The sequence below is a fragment of the Monodelphis domestica genome, chromosome 2 (genome assembly GCF_027887165.1).
Source record: "Monodelphis domestica isolate mMonDom1 chromosome 2, mMonDom1.pri, whole genome shotgun sequence".
Classification (NCBI taxonomy): Eukaryota; Metazoa; Chordata; class Mammalia; order Didelphimorphia; family Didelphidae; genus Monodelphis; species Monodelphis domestica.
In genome coordinates, this window is record NC_077228.1 from 268,517,304 (window position 1) to 268,541,181 (window position 23,878).

Consider the following 23,878-nt stretch of genomic DNA (forward strand, 5'->3'; position numbering starts at 1 on the left):
TTTAAGATTTTAAGTGATTAAGGTATTGGATTATTCTATTTGGTCCCAAAATGTGAACTTGTTACAGATAGATAGATAGATAGATAGATAGATAGATAGATAGATAGATAGATAGATATGTATAAATGGAGATTTTGAGCCTTTGGATTTCATCCCCCAGAAGTTCCTTAATATTCCCCATTTTCCTGTATCCCCACATTATTCATGATTGTATTTAAGTGGCTGTAACTCCTCCCTCATTCTCTCTTTTGAACCTGCAATCAGGCTGAAGTCAGGTAGTTCTTTTGTTTTAGTTATTATTAATAAAACTTTATAAAATATAATACTTAGTTATTGATTACTAATTTTAAAACCCACAGATAGATAGCTTTAGAGAATTGTCATTGTTTGGTCATTCACTCATGATAGATATATAGTTTGTTTTAAAATGTATATATATATGCATATATATACACATATATCATGCTTTTAAACCTCTGCTTGCAGAAAGAAAATTACTAGATCATAGAATGCACAAAAAGTAGATATATAAATACATATATAACTTTGAATATTCAAAATACAATATGGACATAAATGTGGATGTTTAATTGTAATAATGTAGCATGTGACTGTCAGGAACTTATCACACCTTATGATAAAGGATGGAAAAGTTTGCAAATTTTTCCATCCTTTATCCCAACCTCTAAGTCCAACAGCAGAGGCCCATTCCATTCCATTCCATTACTTTAGCTTCTAGTCCCAATAATACAAGTTAAACCCATCAAGCTTTCCCACAATACCTTTTCATCCTTCTCCAAAGAACCCTCATATCTCCAGGTCATGTCACCCCATTCCACATCTCAAGACCCAGTGTCTTTACTTTAACTCTGTTGCTCAAGGGGACCTCTAGGTTCAGTCTTGGCAGCCCCTTCCTCTGTTCCAGTCTAGAAACACCAGTGTCCCCAGGGTGAGGAGGACCAGTCCAGCCAGGCCCATTCGAATGAGGTTGCCTGTAGTATAATCCTGGGGAGTGGAACCTGAAAGGGCAGAAAGGATTACCCAGATCCATTGATGAGTAGAACTTCAGGAGTATTGGGGAAACTGGGAGAATGACTACATGAATCTCTGAGGGGGCATAGTCTGAGGTAAGGACAAGATGGATTCTTAGCTCGGTTTAATTTTTTTTTTTTAAGAGAAGAATGCCTGGATATTCAAAAAGCATTGGGAGCTAGAAAGGATGACACATTCCCAAAAGAATTGTGTAGTAGGATACCTGGCTAAAGGAGATGTAAGGATAAGATGCCTAGATTCCAAAAATAAAAAGCCCAAGGCCAGGGAATGGGATATATTAAGGTCCCTGAGAAGTCTATGGGACAGGATACTAGACTTTGTGAAAGGGTTAGAGAGATGGCATTCAACTTCCTGGGTCCCCTCACCTGACCAGCTGATGATCAAAGGGTCACTCCTCTTAGACAAGATGTATGGAGCAAAAGGTGTATGGTAGTAACAGCTGTAGGTTCCAGGAGCCATGAAGTCCTGAAGGGAAAAGTCAGCCCAAGGCTGGGCGGAACTGAGGTACTGTAGGGGCCCTGGGAAGCCCACACGATAAAGAGCAAAGCTCATCCCCCCTAGTGGGCCATGGCAGCGCAGGCTCACATTGGTGCCTGGTACCACCACGGGTCCTGGCATTGCTATGAGCCAGGGCTTTGGTAACATGTCTGTAGAAGGAAGAGGAAAAGCTTAGGTTCCCCTCTATTCTTGCCCCTCTGGCCCTCTAGCCCTCCAGTTCTGCCCCCAGTGCCCCCAGATCGATTTTCTGTCTAGTCCCAATATGAAGTGATAGAAAGAGCCTCAGAAGATGCTGGTTCAGTTCTGCTTGACCTACTGTGTCCCCTCAGGTAAATGTCTTTCCTTCTTTTGGGACTCAATTTCCTCATCAGTAAAATGAGGGAGTTAGACTGGATCTCTAAGTCCCTTCCATCTTGAACATTTGTGACTATTATTCCATGTATGTCTCTATCTTAGACTCTGATACTTTGATTGTCTTACTGTTTTTTAAAGACTCAATTTACCCATTAAACAGATGACATAGTTGGGCCCCATCTCTAGGTTCTAACACTTTCAAGTGCTAAGCTGTGACAGGTGCTCCTTTGGATAAGAATCCCCCCTTTCCCATAGTACCCCTTTACAATACTGAGAAACAGCAACCATTTGTCACCCTCTGCCACCACGGACCTCTTTTGTATCCTAAATTTCTCCCACACCTTCGACTGCTTCTCCTATGAGTTGGTTTACATTCCTATTCCAGTCATTCCTTTCTGGACATAACTTGCCTTGTCCATATCCACGCTCGTGCCCATATCGGGACTGAAATTTGAGTCTCCTGATCCCCAGGCAGCTCTACCCCTCCTATGAATGCCCCCAGCTCAGAATGGACACAATCCTTCACATTTGGCTCACTTTTTTATGGCAGAATAAGAGAGGTGACCATTTACACGGGTTCTTTAAGGTTTGATCATTTCCTCTCCCTCCACCTACCTTTGTACTCTTACTAGGTTTCATGCATCTTCTCTCCCATTCCCCAGCCTCACCTGTCACCCACACTTCCACGGAGTCACTTGGCTGAGACCATACGTTATAAGAAGTCTGGTAGCAGCAGCTATAACTGCCTCCATGAGTGGGGGTCACCCTTTCAAAGAGGAACTCAGCTCCAAACTCCGAGGATTCCTGAATCTGGACTGGTTGGACCTCTCCCACTTTGTTCAAGATGAATCTTGTGGCTGGAACTGGCACTTGGCACCACAAAGTTAAGTTTCCCCCTGGGGCCAATACAGGCCCAGGTTTAGCACTGAGAGTGGGTTTGGGGTAAAAATCTTTTCCTAGGAAAGAGAAGAATTTGAGTGAATACTTTCAGTAAATGCCAGTGCCTTAAGGCTCAGGAAGCTTGGATTTGGAGTGAGGTGAGGTCTTTACACCTCCATTTTTCCATCTGTAAAGTCGAGGGTGGGTGAATTAGAATTAATGGTCTCTATGTCTCCTTTGCATTCCTTCTGTGATTCTTAGGGACTGGTCAAGGGAGAGGGAGTAAGGATAGATTACAACAGGATAAGGGCAAGAAATGGGGGACAGGATCCAAGGACAAGCTGATGCCTGGTCCCTAGAAGATATTAGTGACTGAAGACTGCAAGGATTCGAAGGGAAATAGGGGATAGATTGGAGGAAGAGTAGGGAATCGATGCAGTTACTCACCAGGTGGTGTGCCAGCCATGTGACCCAAACGCCCTACAATGAAAGTGAGTGGAGGTCAGCTTCCAATTTGCCTTCAGTCAAATTGAACCCTCAATGAGACAGTCCCTAACCACTGAATGATCTAAGTGTCCATCTCATAACTTGAGACTCTTTCATGGATGTAGATGTCTGTCCCTCAGCCTATGCTTCCCCAAAGTCCCAGAAGCCCATCTTCCCAGCTCTTTTATTTTTTATTTTTTTAAAACCCTTACCTTACATCTTGGAATCAACACTGTGTATTGGTTCCAAGGCAGAAGAGCAGTAAGGGCTAGGCAATGGGGGTTAAGTGACTTGCCCAGGGTCACACAGCTGGGAAGTGACTGAGGCCAGATTTCAACCTAAGACCTCCTGTCTCTAGGTCTGGCTCTCAATCCACTGAGCTACACAGCTTGCCCCACCCCCCTCCCCCAGTTCTTTTATTGGGCACTCAACTATCCTAGTTCCTGCTTCCTTCAATCACTGGTAAGGAGTGGAAGGGAGAGTGGGGGATAAGGAGGAGGGCTAGATGGACTCACAGAGGCTCAGTAGCAGAAGAGAGGAGACCAGGATCATGTTCGATAGCTGGAAATGGCTGAAGGATAGAAGGATAGGCAGGGACAGGACCTTTGATGATTCCTTCTTTCCAGTTCCTCAGGAAATGAGCCATTGGAAATACAGAGACATGGCCTGGCCCTGTTTTCCTAGGTGCTAAATTCCTGGGAGATTAGAGATCATCCCATCTTCCTTTTTAAAAGGAGGAACCTCAGCCCCAGAAAGGTGGGGAGAGACTTAGTCCAGGATCCACAGAGATACAGAGACAAGATAGGGGAAGAATCACAACATTTCAGAGTTGGAAGGGACAACTATGGCCCTTTAATCTGGTCTATTAGGTCTTGATCAATGACATGTAAAACCAAGTGGAATTGCGCATCAGCTATGGGAAGGGATGGGGGAGGGAAGGGGAAGAATATGAATCTTGTAACCATAGAAAATTATTCTAAATTAATTAATTATTTTCAAAAAAAAAAGGGAAAAAGCCAATCTGGTCCATTAAAGAGATTGGAAAAATATCTCTCTCTATAACAAGAAAAAGGTCAATCTAGTCTTTATCTGAAGACCTTCAATGGGGGAAATCTATTTCCTGGGGAAACCTTTCCACTCTGGGGAAGCAACAATATCAAGGAAATGTTTCAAGATGACAAACCTCCATTGTTCTTTTTAATTTCTATATCATGCTTTTAGTTTTGCTGCTAGGACCCAAAAGAAAAATCTCCTATGTGCTCTGGACCATGGCATAAGGTTCAGGATTGCAATAGGAGACACTTGTAGAACATAATAGAAGAATTAACTCAAAAACAGCATGGAAATAGTCAGCAGAAGCCCAGCTTTGGAACAGTGGGCTACTTTCAAATTCATACACACCTACTTAGACAGGTATGGGAACTCTAATGTCAGTGGGAATTTTGTCAAGTCTGAGAGACCAATTACTATTAGATGCCCAAGAAGGTAAAGCAGCTGTTCCAGCCTTAGTCCTCTGGATCAGTAAAGTCTTTTTTTGGGAAAAACAATTTAATTAATTAATTAATTTAGATTATTTTTCTATGGTTACAAGATTCATGTTCTTTCTCTCCCCTCCCTCCCTTCCCATATCTGATGTGCAATTTTACTGGGTTTAACATGTGTCATTGATCAAGACCTATTTCCATATTATTAATATTTGCACTACGGGGATCTTTTAGAGTCTACTTTCCCAGTCATATCCCCATTGACCCATGTGATCAAGCAGTTGTTTTTCTTCTGTGTCTCTTTTCCCACAATTCTTCCTCTGGATGTGGATAGTGTTCTTTTTCATATGTCCCTCCGATTACTGCTGTATCATTTCATTCCTGCTAGTAAAGAAGTCCATTACATTCAATTGTACCACAGTGTATCAGTCTCTGTGTACAATGTTCTCCAGGTTCTGCTCCTCTCACTCTGCATCAATTCTTGGAGTTTGTTCCAGTTCCCATGGAATTCCTCCGCTTTATTATTTCTTTGAGCACAATAGTATTCCATCACCAACATATACCACAATTTGTTCAGCCATTCCCCAATAGAAGTGCATCCCCTCCTTTTTCAATTTTTTGCCACCACAAAGAGTGCAGCTATGAATATTCTTGTACAGGTCTTTTTCCTTATTATCTCTTTGGGGTATAAACCCAGCAGTGCTATGGCTAGATCAAAGGGCAGACAGTCTTTTAGCTTCCTTTGGGCATAGTTCCAAATTTCCCTCCAGAATGGTTGGAACAATTCACAACTTCACCAGCAATGTATTAATGGATCAGTGAAATCTTTTTTTTTTTTGATTGTTCGGAATTTATTCTCAAACGAGAGAGATAACATTTAGTTATAAACAACAACAAAACAACACCTTAATTTCACAGTAACGAAAAAAAGCAAACATTACAGAATTACCTGTCACCCCCCCCCCCACCAAAAACAACAAAAAACAAATTCACCCTCACAAAAGAACACAACACCAAAAGCTCACAACAGCACAGGTTAAAAAACAACAAGAAGGGCACGAGGAGGGGGGGATAATGGCTTCAGGAAAGGGCAGAAGGGGACCTAAAATGCTAACCTCAACATAGCTGACCCTTAAAGATTCTTAACAATGCTACTGGCATTAAATTCTCAGCTACCCTTTCTCTCTATTCTACTCAGAAGAAACCCACTAATTTCATCAGTTAGCTATTTCCCAGCTAGATAAGGTAGAAATAAAGATAACACCAGATTCAAGTGTTGGCCTCTGTCAGACATTCAAGATTATTTTAAGGCCTTTCTGAAAAATGGCTAAGAAACCTTACATAGGCCTTCAAAACACACACACACACACACACACACACACACACACACACACACACACACACTCTCACTCACTCACATCCTATTGGAATGAAGCAAAACTCCCTGGATCAGTGAAATCTTAAGGATGATTTCACTGCTGTGCTTTGGGAGGTAAGAATGAGCCAACATAGGAGGGACCCACCAGTCTTACTGACATGAGTCTCAACTAGATTACTTGTATGTTGCTTCTATAATCTCCTGTTCCTTAGTAGCAAGATCTTAAAGGACTCCTGTTGGAGACCCCCTGCTTTATCATTAGATAAAGTTAAAATAAAATCTTTGGGTTAAATAAAGACAGTGCTTTACGAGGTATGTGGTCTTTGTTAGTAAGACTCATGCAGTCTGTCCAGGGCAGAGCCCAACAGAACCATCCCCACCCTCTCCCTGAAGCTATGTCACTGTGGGCACAGCCTACATTTATATTAGCTTTTCCAGCTGCCCTTTCACACATTAAGTTGTAAGTTAGACCTCCAGATATCGATTCAGACAAACTGATATCAAGCTTGACCTCCTCATCTTTTGCTTCTGAAAATTTTTCTAAATTTTTTTTTAATCCAGTCAAGACATTTTTGAATTCTAAATCTGCCCTTCATGGTGTTAATTATTCCTTCCAGCTTATGTGGTCATACACAAATTTGATAACATGCCATTGATGGTATATGTTGTTTCTTCATTTAGAATGTAAACTCCCTGAGGGCAAGGGCTCAATGTTTCAATGTTTGATCAACCTAAAAACATAAATTATCTAGGAGTGAACTCCAGATTTGATAAGTACTGGGGAAAGTGGTCAGCAGTCTATCAGAAATCAGTCTCAATCCAATGGCTTATACCATAATCCATAATAAGTTCAAAATGGACACAAACCTGAATAGTTGATATCATTTCTTTTTTTTTCCCTTTTCAGTTTGGAAGAGATCATCATTGTTTCAAAGACCTGGGTAGAAGGTGAATTCTTTTTTTTTTTTTTAAGCCCTTACCTTCCATCTTGGAATTAATACCCTGTATTGGTTCCAAGTGTATTAGAGGCTCAATTACTAGGGTATTTAAGGTAAAGAGAAAACTGGAACAATAACTCTAAGAAATAAGATTCAGGAGAGACTGAATTCTCAACTCTCCTCCCCACACCCACTTCCTGTTTCCTTCTGTTGGTTTCAACAGTGATTCAGAGATGATAAGTTAACTGCAAGTTTTAACAGACTAAATCTCACTCTATAGTACTGAAAACAGGGATTTATTTTTAAAGAAGAAGGGCAAAGGAATGGGGATAGGAGAAAGGGAAATTTGGGGTTTCCCTAATCTATTATAAATTCAATATTAAGAAAGTAGAGTTGAATTGTCTCTTAAGGGAATATTGCTAATAATTTTAAAGGATCTTCAGAGCTAACCCAAGTCCTCAAGTTGAAACCAGGAGCCAGAAACTACAAAATAAGTCTCTCTGTCAACTTTCTTCCTAAGAGTTTCAAGAAAGAAAAAGAAGTAGTAAAAATAGTTTGTGCCAGCTTGTTCATACTACCTTCCACCTGGTCACATTCTCCTTGGGAATCTTCCTGGTTTACAGATCTTCAAGCCTCCATTGCTTGCAAGTCTCTCTGTAGTTATAAATTTTCACACAAGGCAGAAGAGTAGTAAAGGCTAGGACATGGGGGTTAAGTGACTTGCCCAGGGTCACACAGCTGGGAAGTGTCTAAGGCCAGGACCTCCCATCTCTGGACCTGGCTCCCAAACCACTGAGTTACCCAGCTGCCCCCAGGAGGTGAATTCTTAACCCCTAAGCCGGTCTTTGAAACAAAGATGATCTCCTTGCAATTATGAAAGATAAAATTGATCATTGTTATTGTATGAAACCAAAGCTTCTGTACAAACAAGATGAATGCATAAGAAATAAGAAATGGAGCATTCTTTGATCTCACCACTGGTACTTTTCCTTCTGCCTCTGGAAGCAAAGGTCCAATAATTCCCTTTCAAAGACCAGACTTTTGGGGTGGTTTGGTGGATAGAGATTCAGGCCTGAAGAGCAGAGGTTCTGAGTTCAAATGTGGCCTCAGGCACTCCCTACCTGTATGTCCGTGGGCATGCCTCCTTATTCCATTTACCTAACCCTTTCTGCTCTACTACTTTGGAACTAATAATATACAAATTTTAAGACAGAAGGTTCTGTGTGTGTGTGTTTTTAAGAACTTTGAACAAGGAGTCCAAACAGGACTTTCTTTGACCAGCAGAGGGAACCAAGTTCAAACAATTATCTGCGAATATAGTCTTTAAACTTGTCAAGATTCAGTGCGGGGCTGACTGAGTTCTTTAGTCCTGGTCTTCCCTTGGCATAGGACAAGAAGGATCAATAATTCAAAACGTTGCTTCCTCTAGGGAGTGAAGTTCCATAAAGTCCTTAGCTGGAAGACTTTCAGCTCCGCTCCACCTCCTGCCTCCAGTTAACTGGAAAGCTCCCTCCTCTCAACGAAAAGGCTACAAAGGGGTGAAGCTCTTTGGGGAGGAAAGCCCAGGGCACAGTCCTCTCTCTGAGCCTCTAAAACAAGCCGTGATTCTGGGGGTGACGTAGGGCCAGGAAATAAAGGGAAACCCAAAGATGGGGCGAAGAGAGGAAAGCGGCAGGAGGTCTTTTCTAGAAAGTCTAAGGAAATCTCAGGGGGGAACCGGTATTCTCGACTTCAGAGCTAACGCACATCCTGGACAGAATTGCTTGATTTGTAAATTGCGTCCCTGAAGGCACTCGGCCATTGAACTCCGGGAAAGTGAGGACCAAGGATCCGTAAGCCTGAATTTTTCCTGCCTAATGAAGAGTCTTCATCCCTGTCCCTCAACCTCACCCCCACGATGGATCCTGGGGAAAGGGTTCACCTCAGCCCGAAGACGCGGAAGCCTCTACCCCGTCCCTTGGCTTCCAGATCGTCCTCCATTCCTCTGAGGGCGCTGGAGCCTTTTCCCAGACCACGCCCCGGGCCGCCGGGGCTCGATCTCCAAAAGTGGACTAGGGCCAGGATTGTAAGGATTGTTCAAAAAGCGGGGTTGGCGCTTGCAGATAAATAACATTCCTCAATGAAGGACGCTGGTGGTTAGGAACCCGGGAGGGGTTCTGGGGTGCTTATCTATCATTCTTTTTAAGCGAGGATTCTTTTAACCTCAAGTCCAAGACCCCCGGGCTCTGTGGATGGATTTCAGGGAGTCCGTGAACTTGGCTGGGGTGGGGTGGGGAGTCACATCTTTACATATAATGAATGTTCTTTGTAATCCTTTGTATTTTATTTGTGCATTTAAAAACATTATTCCCAGAAGGTCGTCATCAGACTGCCATAATGACACCAAAAAAGGTTTAAGCACCCTTTCTTGGCAGTTTCCATCGGATCCCTGCCTCCTCCCGCACAGGGCAAAGAAAATTCCAAGGCGCCGGGGTTTTCAGATCAGGCTATGATCACGGGACTTGGCCACAGACTGGGAAGTCCCAGCTTTAAGGGAAAACATGAGTTTCTTTTTCCTAGAATAGGAATCTTCCCTAACCTAATGGGGCAGTAACCGGTGACGTTTCAACATCTCGAAGTCCCATTGGTTGGGGGGAATGTGTGGGTAGAAACGCCACCCTTCCCCCCCACCCCCACCCCCACCCCATGAATCTCGGTTCTGCTTCCTTGTTTGGCTGGTGGTTTAAAAAAGGATCAAACTAAAATAACAAGAAAGGTCCTGGCTGAGACAGACAGTCTGTTAAAAAGACAAGGTTTCTGGGCTGGTATCCAGGACTCCTGGAGTCTAATTCCTTTTCTTCCACCTCACTGTGTGACTATTGAATTAGCTCACCTACTCAGACCTAAGTTTTTCTATACACCATAAATGTATTTTACTATATTATAATTATTTTGCAATCACCTATATATGTATGTAATAATATATTGTGATTAGAATAAAATAGTCCATTATATTAACATGCCATAATTACTTTGTCATTCCTCAATTGATGGGGAATTGATTTTGATTCCTGATAAGACAAACAGTTGTTACAAATATTTTGTGCAGATAGGATCTTTTCCTCTTTATTTGAACTCTTTAGGGCAGTGATGGAGAACTTTTAGGAGATGGTGGGCCAGGCCCCACCTCCCCAGAGACTAAGTGCCCAGCCCTATTCCCCACCCCACCTCTCCCACTCTACCCCCTTATTTCAGACAGGGAAGGGATCCCATTGGCTGCTAGGCAGAGGTGGGTGAAGTGAGGAATGTCCTCAAGTGCATGGAGAGGGGGAGGGGATCAGCTCAGCCCCAGACCCTTTGGCTTTCTAATAACCAACTCTGGCCAGTGGCTATAGGTGTGCCCACAGAGAAAGTTCTGAGTATCCTTTTGGCACATGTGCCATAGGTTTGCCATCACTGCTTTAAACTATGAGCCTAGGTGTAATGTTGCTAAAGCAAAGTTTATTTTCTAAACAGTAGTTTCAATGGCTTTCCAGAGTGACTATATAACATATAGCAGCATTAGCAGTAATTCACATGCTTTCTTTGTTTCAACCCTTCCAACTTTTAGCACTTTTTTATCAACCCTGTCAATTAGATAGATGAATGTGCAGTGGAACCATAGAGGTGCTTTAAATTTAATTTCTCTAATTAATAATTTGGAGCATTTTTTTCAGGACCATTGATAGCTTGGATTTCTTCCTTTAAAAACTACTCACTGGCCTCAGACACTTCCCAGTTGTGTGACCCTGGGCAAGTCACTTGACCCCCATTGCCTAGCCCTTACCACTCTTTCTGCCTTGGAGCCAATACACAGTATTGACTCTAAGACAGAAGGTAAGGGTTTTAAAAGAAAAAAAAAACTACTCATTCATATACTTTGACTATCAGTTGAAGATGGTGCTTAACTTTATGAATTTAAATAAATTCCTTATATATTTTGGAAATGAGAGCAACTAGAAAAATTGATATGAACATTTTCCCTTAGTTAACCTCTTTCCCAATTTATTTTTATCTGCATCAATCTTATTTATGCAAAGTCTTTTTAATTTTATGTAATCAGAATTATCTAGTTAACCTCTGTGATCCTCTCCATTTTTAGTAAAAAACTTTTCCTCTTTCAGGAAGATCAGAAAAGTAATTTCTTCCTTGCTCCTCTCATTTGCTTAGGATGACATTCTTTATGTCTAAGCCATGGACTCCACTGGAGCTTATCTTGTCATATATATATATATATATATATATATATATATATATATATATACATATATATATATATATACCAACATTTCACACATACTATATATAGTGTGTGTGATGGAGTGCCCTGCCCCACCCTCCATTATCCCAGAAAGGGGAGGGAGAAAGGGCTCCTATTGGGCTGTTGGGCAGAGGGACTGGTGACATCCTCAGGTAAGCATGGAGAGAGGGAGAGGATCAGCCCAGGCCTGCCTCCCTCTGGCTTTCTAGTAAAGAACTGACAAATTCTGTGCTTTGGCATGCCAACAGAGGTCTCTGTGTTCCACCTGTGGCACATGTGCCATAGGTCCACCACTACACTACCTCCCAGTATTTCCAGCATTTGTTAAAAAAAAATGAGTTCCCACTCCAGATACTGGCAATTTTACATTTATCAAACCCTCTGTTATACCATGCCTGCTCCTGTATGTTGGGTACCTAATCTCCTCCTCTGATGGAGCCAGTAGAAAATCACTTTTGATGAATACTGCTTTGTAGTATAGTTTGAGATCTGTTTCTATTAGGCAACTTCCTTCCCATTTTCTTCATTATTTTTCTAGAAATTCATGACCTTTTATTTATGGGTCAGGGGCATCAATCAGACTTTACCCTAGATCAAACAACTTTGAGAGCTGGCAGGACTCCATCTTGAATTATCCCTGAAAACCTAGAATAAAAGAGCACTTAACACCATAAGGAAGTTCCACCAAGACTAGTCCAGACCTTCTCTCCATAAGTGCATAGAGTCTAGTACTAATATCAAGTTAGTCCTCTCCTCACCATCATGTACATCCTTAGAAAAACCATTTATTACGCTATCCACATTCACAGGAAGAACTGTGGGACTAGAAACACAGAAGAAAAACAACTGTTTGATCACATGGGTTGATGGGGGATATGATTGGGGATGTAGACTCTAAATGATCACTCTAGTGTAATGATTAATAATATGGGAATAGGTCTGGATCAATGACACAAGTAAAACCCAGTGGAATTCTGTGTTGACTATGGGGGGGAGGGGGGAAAAACAACATGAATCATGTAACCATGGAAAAAATATTCTAATTAATTAAATAAAAATTTTCAATTAAAAAAAGAAAAACCATTTATTAACACATTCACACACAGGGGTTTGCAGGACTCTGTACAGGAGCAAGGAAACCACCTAATCTCAAGTGGGACAGCCCTGAAGCTACCTCTTATCCAAACCCCTCTCCTCTCTCCAGTTATGTTAGCTATTGTACAGGAGCCCAGTCTAGAGGCACTCAAATTAAGGACTGCTGTGGATCCTAAAAATCCAATATAAAAAACTTCTCCCCACCCCCAACCTTCCTTCAGGGACTCAGGCTTCAAATTGCTGCTGTACCAGGTGGTGATAGAGGCCTCTCTGGGCCATGAGCTGAGTGTGAGTCCCCTGCTCCACCAGCTTCCCTTGCTCCAGCACCAGGATGTGGTCAGCAGCCTGCACTGTCTGCAGGCGATGTGCAATCACCAGCACTGTCCGATGCCCTTGCAGCATGCTCTCCTGAAGCTGGGGGTGAAAAGGCAGGGTGTTAGAAAAACAAGCATAAAAACCTCTCTGCCAACCCCAGAACTGCTTACTGCACCTAAGACAATAAGGGAAATGCGGCCCGTCGGTTTCTAGGGTGGAATGTGTAAGGCAAAGGGGAGAGAACCATGGAGATCCACCACTATCACAATATCCAGCATCTACTCAGAAGCCTCCTTTGTGCTCCACTGACCGGAAGGTAGAAAGCTGAGAAGAGATACAAACGCAATGTCCCTACTATCCTCTTCACTGCCAGGATCTGAAGCCATCCTCAGGCCTGGAGGGACCTAACCCAGATGGGCTTCCCCCATCTCCTTTGCCCCATATAACCCCTTGCAGAGCTGTCTTTCCCTACCAACCCTGCCATACGTGGCTCAGGCCTGGCCTCATTGGCCTCAAGAGTTCTGGCTCTTGCCCAGCACCTCGCCCTTACCGCCTGCTCACACTCCGTGTCCAATGCACTGGTGGCCTCGTCTAGAATGAGGACTCGGGGATTCCGCACCAGGGCCCGAGCAATGGCCAGACACTGCTTCTGTCCTGCAGACACCTGGCTCCCCTTCTCCCCCACAGCTGAAGAAACAGAAAACATGCCTTCGTCAGGGATGAGGTCGGTGACCCTTCCGTGCAGAGGTAACACTTTTGTCTCCAGTCGTGCCCTGCACCATCTCCTCTCGGATCAGATTAAGAGAATCCTAGGGATGTGTGCCCAATGGTGCCATCCTGGGAAAGGCGGCATCACTCCTGTGTCTCACACAAATCACATAGTATCCGAGGCAAAAAGCCTGGGTGAGCAGGCCCAAAGAACTTTTATATAAATGAGAAGCCCCAGGGTAGAAGGAAGTACAGGGAACAGTGCCAGCTTTAGAATTAATACACCCAATGCCGCCCGGACACCCTCATCAGCAAACGGTCAATTCCCTTTTGTCCACAATAATAATAATATAATAATGCTTTTGTAAGCACTGCCAGAGTCTTAAAGCTTGGTAAAGGTACCTGTGTCCAGGCCGTGCTCCATATTGTTAATGAATCCGTCAGCACCAGCTGTCCGGACAGCAGCCATCACCTCAGCATCTCTGCAGCTCTCCAGCCCATAAGCAATGTTGTCCCTTACAGACCCTGAGAAGAGCACAGGCTCCTGTCCAACCACAGACACCTATGTGGAAATGGTACACGGGGTGAGCTACCCCAGGGCAGGGACCAAAGGACCCTCCCTCACTCCAAAGGTCTACAGGAGAAGAAATTTCTCTCTTCCCCAGCACTATCCACCCCCTGATTTTCTTCTCCCCAGGGCTTCCTTCCTCAACTTCATCTCCCTCTCCTCTTGATCCATGGTCACCTGTGAGTGCAGGTACTTGTGCTCCTACTGGGGCAGGGGCTCCCCATCCAGCAGCAGCTGGCCCCTTGTGGGCTGGTAGAGATTCTGCAGCAGTGCAGCCACTGAGCTCTTCCCAGCCCCATTGGGCCCCACCAGGGCTGTCACTTTCCCGGGGTACAGGGTGAATGTCACTCCCTAAAGAGGAAGGAAATAGGAGGCAATAATCAGTAAGGAAAGTAGCCAAAGACTTCCTCTCTCGCCTTGAAGGAATCGCTTCCTTGTGGCTCAGGAGAATCAGGGTTGAAAACCAGGGTCAGACCCATCACCCCTTTCAGACAGAAGAAAGCTGAGGGCTATAGGACTGGATGCCTGGTTTCCTCCCATCTCAGGCACCTTGAGCACAGGTTTGTTTGGCTGCATGGGATAGGCAAAGAAGACATCTTGGAATTCCACGAGGCCACGGAGGGAAGGAGGGGCCAGTACCCCAGGACGAGGCATCTGTGGCTCACAGTCCAGGTAGCGGAAAACTTTCTCTGCAGCACCCACATTGCTCACCATGTCCCCACAGATGTACACTAGAGTCTGGAGAAACATGAGGATACAGAGTCAATGAAGTAGAGTCACAGAGACTTCAACAACAGAGTTATAGAGTCCTTCCTATTTCCTCGTAAACACAGAATCAGGTATATGGCAAACCACTCTTCCAAAATTTACATCCTACCCCCAGCAGGCCTGAATCTGAAATAAAGGCAGAGAATCTATTGCCTTACCTGTACAGATCTCCCCACGTCCCCCTGATAGAGCAGAAAGGAGACAAGGCCTCCCCTGGAGAGCTCTCCAGACAAGATCTGCCTTAGCCCACAATTCAGCATTAACACTTGCATCCCCAGTTGAAGAACCTGTTGGAGAAGGGGAAAGTGGGATGAGGCTGGGGCTGAGCACCTCACCTGGGGGTCCCTCTCCAACTCATATCCCTTTTCCTCTCTCTACAAGGAGAGACCAATAGTGAGGATACTGATTAGGAGAGAAGGGACCAAGGAGTTAGGAATGGAAGATGAAGGGTCAAGTATCAAAGATCAGAGTTCTGAGAAAAGTGTCACCTGGAGATGCACTTACACTTGTTGAACCTCCTTGGCTATTGTAAAATTAATTTTAGTCTCTAATATATAGAAGTATTATATTTAAAAGAGGTTTATTAAGGATTATTAGAATTAAGAATACAAAATAGAAAACCAAGTGCCTAGGACTGATTAGCCCATTCAAAACCCCTGTGCTTAGCTTGCCCACTACATCATTGCAATGGAAGAGGGCAAAGTAGGCATTGCTGCCAGTTAAATACTCCTTGTGATCTCTTCCAGGTGGAAACTCAGGTGAGATTATAGGGAATTCTGGGAAGTACCAAGGACTTCTGGGGATTGAAGTTTGGGGTTCAAATCTCCATTTTACACTATGTCCCACTACACTATTAGGTCTGGCTCACCCGACGGAGGAGCAGGTATGCCGCTCTCTCCCAGTCCCGGCGCCACTCCAGCTGACGCTTGTGCTCCAAGGCTTCCTCATAGAGCTGGGCTTCATCCTCCTCTGCTCCAAAACTCCTCACGGTTTTCAGGCTTCCCACAGCCTCCCTCACCACCTGTCCAGCCTTTGCTACAGCATCCTGGATCTGCTGGAGCACTGTCTGGGAGAAGGTTTCAGAGGGAAGGTGAGTGGGGCAAAGAGATAAGAGACCCCACTCCACCCAAGTTTCCTGCCTCCCATATTGGAGCCATTCCCCACCTCAACCCCAGCTCCCTGCTTCCCCCACCTTGGCCTCCATTCTCTCTCTCAAGGCTCCTCCTGCAGCCCATGGCACCAGCGCCACTCCATGCCTCTCCTCTAAGCTGTGCTCCTGCCCATACACACCTGACGTCGGGCATTGTAGATCTTCTCAGTAGCCATTGAAAGGGGCACTTCCAGCAGGGAGAGGACAGCGAGTCGAGGTGAGAGACTGAACATGAAGCCATACAGTCCCACAACCTTCACTAGGCTCCGCAGGAATACATTGGCATTTAAAGGAAGCCAACGGCTCATCAAGTTGGTGTCTGAAGACAGGCGTGAATTTAACTCACCTGGGGAGGAGAGAATGAGATTATGCTCCAACATGGGTCAGACCCAGAAACCACAGTTGGGGCAACTCACAATCAGGGTCATCAAAATTCAAAATTCCACCTCTAAGACCCTGCCTCCTCCCCATTGCTATTGGGAAAGGGATGAGGTTACCACCACCCATTCTGACAGGCACTCAGCTCAGTGTAACATGAAAGGGGACCTGAGGAAAAGCCCAAAGAAACTAAAGGGCCAGACTCTGAACCTCACCTGTCTTGGTCTCCTGGAAGAAGCTGAGGTCCTGGTGTAGCAGAGAAGAGAAGAGCAGACGCCGAATGCGCAGGTTGATCCGAGAGAGGACAAGCATGAAGAAACCTCCTCGGAAACCTGCAGATAATGAGCTAAGGGATGAGAAAGACAAAAGAATGAGGAGAAATGCAGGTGGAAATGAGTTAGCATGAAGAATCATGGGAAGAATGGATGAAGAAGAGAGGAGAAAATCAACTGAAGAGGAGGGATATAAGCGAGAGAGACATAAAGAGGCAAACCTGGGGAAATAGCACCAGAAAGAATAGGTGGCTGGAGTGGATGGATTGGGATGAAGGAGAGACATAACAGGGGAAACTTGAGTAGGAGGAGGACAGTAAAATTCAATTCCACAGACCTAATGAATTCCTGTTTGGTGTTTGGTTCATCACTTAAGATTGTTGGGACTGTAGGAAAAGTGAAGGATATGGTATGATGACATAGAACCATCAGAAAGGGACCCTCACATATACTTCATCTGACTAGCCAAGATTCTTATTCCCTACCTCAATTTTCCTGGTGCTCTCTGAGTTATTGACTTGGTTGATTAACTGCCCACCATGTTCCTAAGGATTTCTTTCTACCCACATAAGGAAAACAAACTCCCTTTCCTATTAGTTCAACAAAGACATGAAAGAAAATCCCCCCCCCAATAAATAGTGATAATGAAAGCCAAATTTATAAAGCACTTACTATGTGTTGGGAACTGTAAAGTGCTCTCACAAATGTTATTTTATCCTTAATAAAACTTTGAGATTTAGATACTATTGCTATTATCTCTATTTTACAGGAAACTGAGGCAAACAAAAGTTAAGTGACTTGCTCAAGGTTACATAGCTCATAGGTATATGAGCCTGCATTTGAACTCAGTTCTTCAGGCTCACTGCTTTGTACTCTGTACTACTTAGCTGTCTCTCAGTCTTATTGAGATGCCAAAAGAAAACAAACACTGAGGATAATATAGAAACAACATCTCCTTGTTAAATGATGTCTTCTCTGGTGAGGATGGAAGATACTTCTGAATTTTAGTGAGAGGAAGAAGGATGGGAGGGAGGGAGGAAGGGAGGGAGGGAAGGAAAGAAAGAGAAAAAATAGAGAGAAAAAATGAAAGCACAGAACTGGATGAGTTCTGTGAAATGATGCTTCTATAAACTAATTCAAGTCCCCCCCACAAAATGATCTGGTTGATAGAGATAAAAGGACATGTTGCTCAAAGTGTCATTCTTTCACTTCAGTGCTTCTTGAGAAATTGAAACTCTACCCAGAGACCACTTTTGCAGAGCTTACACTTTGCCCCCTCTTATTATCAGAAACAGTTAAGTGATAGAATTAGACTATTTTTTGACTGATGAATCAATTTCACTCCAAGATGGAACCCTTTATACACCAAGAGCTACACAATATCATGAAGAATCCCCCAGAAATGATATGTAAGGCTTCATGGCTATGCTCCAAGAACCTTTCCATCTGACTTGCAGCTGAAATGTTCTCTCTCCCACTAGAATGGAAGCTCTTTGAAATAAGGGACTCTCTTACTCTTCTAAGTGTATTTGCAATGCTTATCTCAGTGCTTCTCACATAGCCAGCCTTTAAACACTTAAGTCATTCATTAATCCATTCAAAGAAAGGCACAGAGGTGAGAAGGAACAAAGCATATTTAAGAGATGGTAAGGAAACTTGCCTGATTGCAGCAGAGGGTATTCAGTGGGGAGAAGAGAGACAAAAGAGTGGACTGTGTAATACCAGAAATGAATTCAATGTGCAATAAAACAACTGTGGCAGAGCTCCGAGCCAGTAACTACTTATTAGAGGGACCTAGTTCCATTCAACAAATATGATCCCAGGCCTTCCTCTGGGTCTGAGAGCCCTCCTTTCTTCAGTATAGCTTTTATACCATTTAGGGACCAAACTTATCCTTATATACCCTGGCAGACCAGGTAGTCATGTGTTATTTCATCTGTTGGTTCCAAACCCTTGGTATACCCTGAAGTCATGTTGCTACCAAACCATAAAATGGGCACAAGGCAACCAGCCCATCTATACCCCATCCTTATGACACCTACTTTAGCAATGGGTCCTGGGTACTCTAGCAACAGACCCTGAGCTGATTTGAATGAGTAAAGGTTATTGGGTCTTGTGTCCAGTCTCTTGTCCAGGCCCACCTAGAATAGGTCATGCGGAAAGAAGTGACCCAAGGATGGAGGTGCTCTTAATATATGTCAGGACTTTCCACATATAGTGCCTAAATGTTCAGGCTTGGATGAGAGTTTCTTTTTCTAATCTTGCAAGTCATGCTGATGAGCTATAAATTTTAGCATAAGGTTAACTTGAGAGAAAACAACCTATTCAACTATAACCTACATCTAATTACTTCTAATTATATTGTTCTTTAAGATTAGTTGATTATCCTTAAAAGAAATATCTAATGAGGTCTTGGGTTCAAATTTGGCCTCAGATATTTCCAAGCTGTGTGACCCTGGGCAAGTCACTTAACCCCAACTGCCCCTTACTGCTCTTCTGCTTTGGAACCAATACACAGTACTGATCCTAAGATGGAAGGTAAGAACTTTAAAAAAAAAAGAAATCTCAAGAAATTAATCACTACCCCTATGGAATTACATTAAATTGGATAACATGGATAAAATAATTGATCTAGTCTGGGCAAGGGTTAATCAAAATAGGGGAGGAGTTACATTATTTCTTACAGGACCATACTGTCAGCTGATGTGACCCTCCAGGCAAAAGAAGGATGAAAGTTTTTGAGGAAGAGATGGATGTGATAAAAATTTGGTTGCAGGAAAATAAATCTAAGTATTTAGTATGAATTAAAAGAGAGAGCGTCACTAGAGTCAGGAACACCAGGAAGAAGACTTGAAGCAATCCAGGCATGAAGTGATGAGAGCCTAGGCTAGGGCAGTGGCAGTGGGGATGGAAAGAAGAGAAGGAAACCAGAAATTGTAATGAAATAATGTATAATGAATGTGCAAGACTCAGTTGGAATATGATGGGAGAAGTCAAAGATGTCCTAAAGTTCTGATAGTCAGTAAACAGAATAATGATGCCACAAATGGATATAAGGAAGTAGGGATTGAAATAGGATTGAGGAGAAGTGATAAGTCTGTTGTAGACAGCCTGAGAAGAAATGTGATGACCCTGATTTGGGATAGGTTGAACTGAGGTGAAAAAGATGTCTAGCAGGCAGCTGAAGATGTTGGCCTGAGCTCAGGTGAGGAAACAGAACATCAGAAGGAAAGTAAGTGTGAAACCAACAGCATGAATCAACCCCAGAAAGTAAAATGTGAGAAAAATTCAAGGTCTGTAGAGTTAATTTGAACCTTAAGGAACTCCCATGTAAACAGGTCTGGAGAGCTTGTCCATAAAAAAAGGAAAAGTGTCAGAAATTTAAGGGAATACCAGTGTAATGCAGTGACACAAAAGTTTAGGGATGAGGGAGTATGTCAAATACTGCAGAATGATTGAGATGGAATAAATCTTAGAAAGGGTCTTGGATTAGCAAAGGGTAGGTTATTGATGGCAGAGAATATAGGTCAAATTAGAAGATTAGGGAAAACAATGGAAACAAACATGAGCTTCTTTTGCTTCCTGGGTAGGCCTGAGCATGTCTACAAGTGGAGAGAGTTGTATACAACTGATCAAGATGACAAAGTCAATGCTGGAGGGGCTGTGGGAAGACAGACACACTAAGTTATGAAGTGGTCCAACAGTTACAGATCATGCACGTAATGTGACTACTCCATCCAGTCTCATGATTGGTTTTATGTGCTAAGCAAATCAAAAACAGAAACAATCGTCCAATATATACATTCAAATGTTCATAAACAATAACAAAGAATTGCAAACAAAGTAAAGACCCATTAGCTGGAGAATGACTAAAAATGAAATGTGGAATAAGATTCATAGTAAGAAATGACAATTACAAGGAATTTTGAGAAAATGAGGAGGTTTGTATAAACTGAGGCAAAATGAAATAAACAAAACCAAGAGAACAATATATATAGTGATGCCACAAAGTACATGAAAGGATCACTAAAAGGAAATGCAACTCTGCATATCTAAAAAGGCCAGAAAGTAAGAGCAGATAATGCGCCATAACTCCCCTCTCATGGCAGAGAAGGCAAGGGGCTACTAGAACAAAATAATGTCTCCACTGTCATCACTGCTAAATAAATATTTCTGAATGAATGAATAATCAAATGAATACATCCAAATGTAGCTGAACCCTTTGTCAAATGTATGGCCTCTTTTCCCCTGATCAGTCATAGCTCTAGGACTCCAGATTAGTACATTTGCAACAACAGAAAAGGAACACAAAGATGGGGTGGGGGCTATTTCATGTCTCCTACCTCTGATTAGGAGCATCTAAAAAAGTAGCGTACCCAGATCTAGGTCTTGTGGGAGATAATGCTTTCCCTGCACTTGAGGACAGACTGTGCTTCTAGGTCAATGGAAATCACAAAGGTTTGGGTGATGAGAAATTCCCTCAGGATCACAGGATTTTAGAATCTGGTCCAACCTCCTTCATTTCACTGATGAGGAAATTAAGGCCCATAGATATGACGGAATTGTCTCAAGCCTACACAGACAGTAAGTGGCAGCAGAGACTCAAAGAATATGGATGTGATTCCCTACCTCCTCCCCTCCCCATCACCAAGCCACTGACCTTCCAAGGGAGAAGAGGCACATGAAGAAGATGGCAGTGACAAAAGCATCAGGGTCAAAGTCCTGGCCCAGGATGTCAATCACACGGCCAGTATAGTGGGGGATGAACATCTCACCTGGAGGGGGGGATGAGCAGGAGTAACATCAAGGACCCATTGCCATGTTCACTTCCATTCATGCCGCCCCACCTCTCCCCACTCCCTGCCTGTCCTTTCACCTATGACAGCCGTAGTCAAGAAGAAGAAAGCAGCAGCAAGGAAGGGCAAGTCAGGCCAGGACAGTCTCAGCAGCCTCCCCATCATGGCTTTGTTCTCCTGGCCTTGCTCCTTCTCCTGTGCTGAGGAAGGGGCTTCAGAGGGGCTCAGCATCTTCCACACAGCCCAGCCCAGGCCTGCCCCTCCATAAGTCACCAGCAACCAGGCCCAAGGGGCTGAGGCTAGGAGCACAGGTGGGGCACTCAGGGCCCCTGGAACCAGAATCCTCAGGGACAGGAAAAGGGGGGTGCTCAGACACCAGACAGGCAGTAGTTCCCTGATCTTCCCACAGTCCCCCAATAAACTCAGAACCCCCCATAGTACTCCCATCCGAAAAACCCCCTCCAGCCAGAGGCCAAGGAGTCCTAGAGGGTACAGGGCTCCCAGTAGCCTCTGCAATAACCAGAGCAGGGTCAGGTCAGTCAGGAGGAGGGGAGCCCAGGGCCTGAAGGTAATGAGCTGCATGCTGGCACCTGGGAAAGAAAAAGGCTTGATTGTGGCAGAGAGCATGGTCATCCCAGGCCCCCATTTATTCCTTTCTCAGAAAAGCATCCCTCCCTACCAAAAGGGAACCCCAAAATCCTCCGCAGCTTCCCAATCATAGTAGCTTGCTTAATGGGCTCCCGGGAATTAGGATACTAGCCCAATCCCATTGTTTCCAAAGATGAGGAAACATGTTCAAAGTAAAGAAGCGCTTTAGCCAGGGTCTGAGAGAGGAGGAGAGGTTCCGGTGTGAGCCCACCCCTCCGCCAGAGATCTTTCCACTTCTCCAGGACTCGGAGGTTGCGGCCCTTTCTTGGGAGGAGGGGGAGGCAGAGAATTCTCCTAACATTTGGTAACGCCAAACGGAACCTTTGAAACCTCCCAACGTGAGCCTCCTCAGCACCTTCCCTGCTCCTTTTCCCCTCTTCTAGCCCGTGACACCGAAGGTCACCGGGGCGGAATAGAGGATGGAAAGAGGAACGGTCCAGCTCCATGGGGGTCCCCAGCAAGGACTTGCCTGCCTGCAGCGCGGACTCAGAAGCCGCGGGATCTGAATTCCTAGCAGCGCCCAGTGTCTCCGGGGCTTGCTCTGGGGCTCCAGTCCTTCCTGCTTCAGTCCCGGACCCCAATCTCTGGTCACTTTCACTTTCGCTTCCGGGATCTGAAACCAGCAAGCTGGAGATCCGCTCCCCCCCGAGTTGGCCAGGAGGGGGCGCACAAAACCCTCAAGGCCAGGATTCCGACATTCTCGTTCGGAATATACCTTATTCCTGAGATGGTCCTCCCTGCCTATCCCACCCGGGAAAGACTTGGTATGGCAGCTCCTGGAAGCTTTTACCCCGTTGATGCTAAATTAAAACGATTAATATTTCCCCACTCCCACCCCAAGAAGACGTTCTCTTTTGTCTTTTTGCAGATATGGACTACTTTGGATGTGGAACATTAAATATATCAGACTTCTTCAATATGGACAGTACATTTGATGAGCAGTTTACCCCCCCCCCTTTTTTTCCCCTTTATTATAAAGGAAGCCTCTCTGGATAAGGAGAGGAAGAGAGATGCATTAAGAAATCTGGGTGAGGTTAAAAATATAAAGCTATAAATAAAAATTTTATTTTTAAAAATAGTGAATGAATTTGGGAGTGACTGAAAGAGATGAAAGACTGGGATATGGTCAAGCCCAAAGAAGATGACACAAAGGGAGGAGGGATTGAGTTGTTAGGAAACTAAATAGTATTAGGGAATTCTGGAAAAGAGATGGAGATGGTGGTGGTGGTATCACCCTCTGCAGGGAGGTACAGAGAATATGGACTGAAATAGTGATGAGTTGGACCTAGAAGAAGTACAGGGGGAACACTGAATTCTGAGATGTCTAGGGTCAGCCGCTACTAGGACAGTACGTCAGGAGAAGAAGCATTTTTTTTCACCCATCAGTCCTCCTAAGGCCTTCTCTCCCTTCCCATACAAACCACCCCAACTCTGGTCAGGATTTTAGAGGGGTACAGTCTTCCAAACTAGGTGGAAGAATATGGCTACCTTGGGGAAGAAAGGATGTAAGACTGTTATTTGGAAGAGGATTGTGGGAAGCAAAGGAAAGTAGTCTTCAAAATTATTGGATAAATACAACTCTGACATCAATAAATGCAATTTTTAAATATAAAAGTAAAGTTTAAATCAGTCTCCAAAATTGTCAACTGCTCCTACTGACAATGAATGTCCAGTCAGTCAGCATCACCCTCTTTCCTTTCTCTTGCTGCATTTGAACTTGCCCTGTGTAAACATGAAGTTAATCTTTGTATAAAAGTTAAAAGTACTAAAGCATCTGTTGTATCATCTGTTATGTTTCTCAACATCATTTTGTTCAATACAATTATAACTT

At 43.9% G+C, this 23,878-nt stretch overlaps 1 protein-coding gene and 1 pseudogene across 1 annotated transcript; both read right to left on the minus strand.

Moving 5' to 3' along the window:
- Window positions 1–272: 272 nt before the first annotated feature.
- Window positions 273–4,588, minus strand: LOC130457330 (osteoclast-associated immunoglobulin-like receptor). The gene is made up of 4 exons (XM_056817989.1): window positions 3,232–4,588; window positions 2,574–2,861; window positions 1,419–1,700; window positions 273–1,019 (listed from the first exon to the last, which is right to left on the minus strand). Exons 1-4 carry the CDS (start codon window positions 3,248–3,250, stop codon window positions 895–897), a joined length of 714 nt encoding a protein of 237 aa, XP_056673967.1. The 5' UTR covers window positions 3,251–4,588; the 3' UTR covers window positions 273–894.
- Window positions 4,589–12,407: 7,819 nt separating this feature from the next.
- LOC103098564 (antigen peptide transporter 2-like) lies at window positions 12,408–22,032 on the minus strand (annotated as a pseudogene).
- Between the last annotated feature and the right edge of the window lie 1,846 nt (window positions 22,033–23,878).

What these genes read in the sequence shown, in the direction of transcription:
- LOC130457330 (XM_056817989.1), bottom strand. An exon ending in CGTGGAAGTGTGGGTGACAG is followed by an intron (nt 1,701 to 2,573) that starts GTGAGGCTGGGG and finishes TTCCTTCTACAG; the next exon opens with ACATGTTACCAAAGCCCTGG. An exon ending in TTTGATCATCAGCTGGTCAG is followed by an intron (nt 1,020 to 1,418) that starts GTGAGGGGACCC and finishes CTGCCCTTTCAG; the next exon opens with GTTCCACTCCCCAGGATTAT.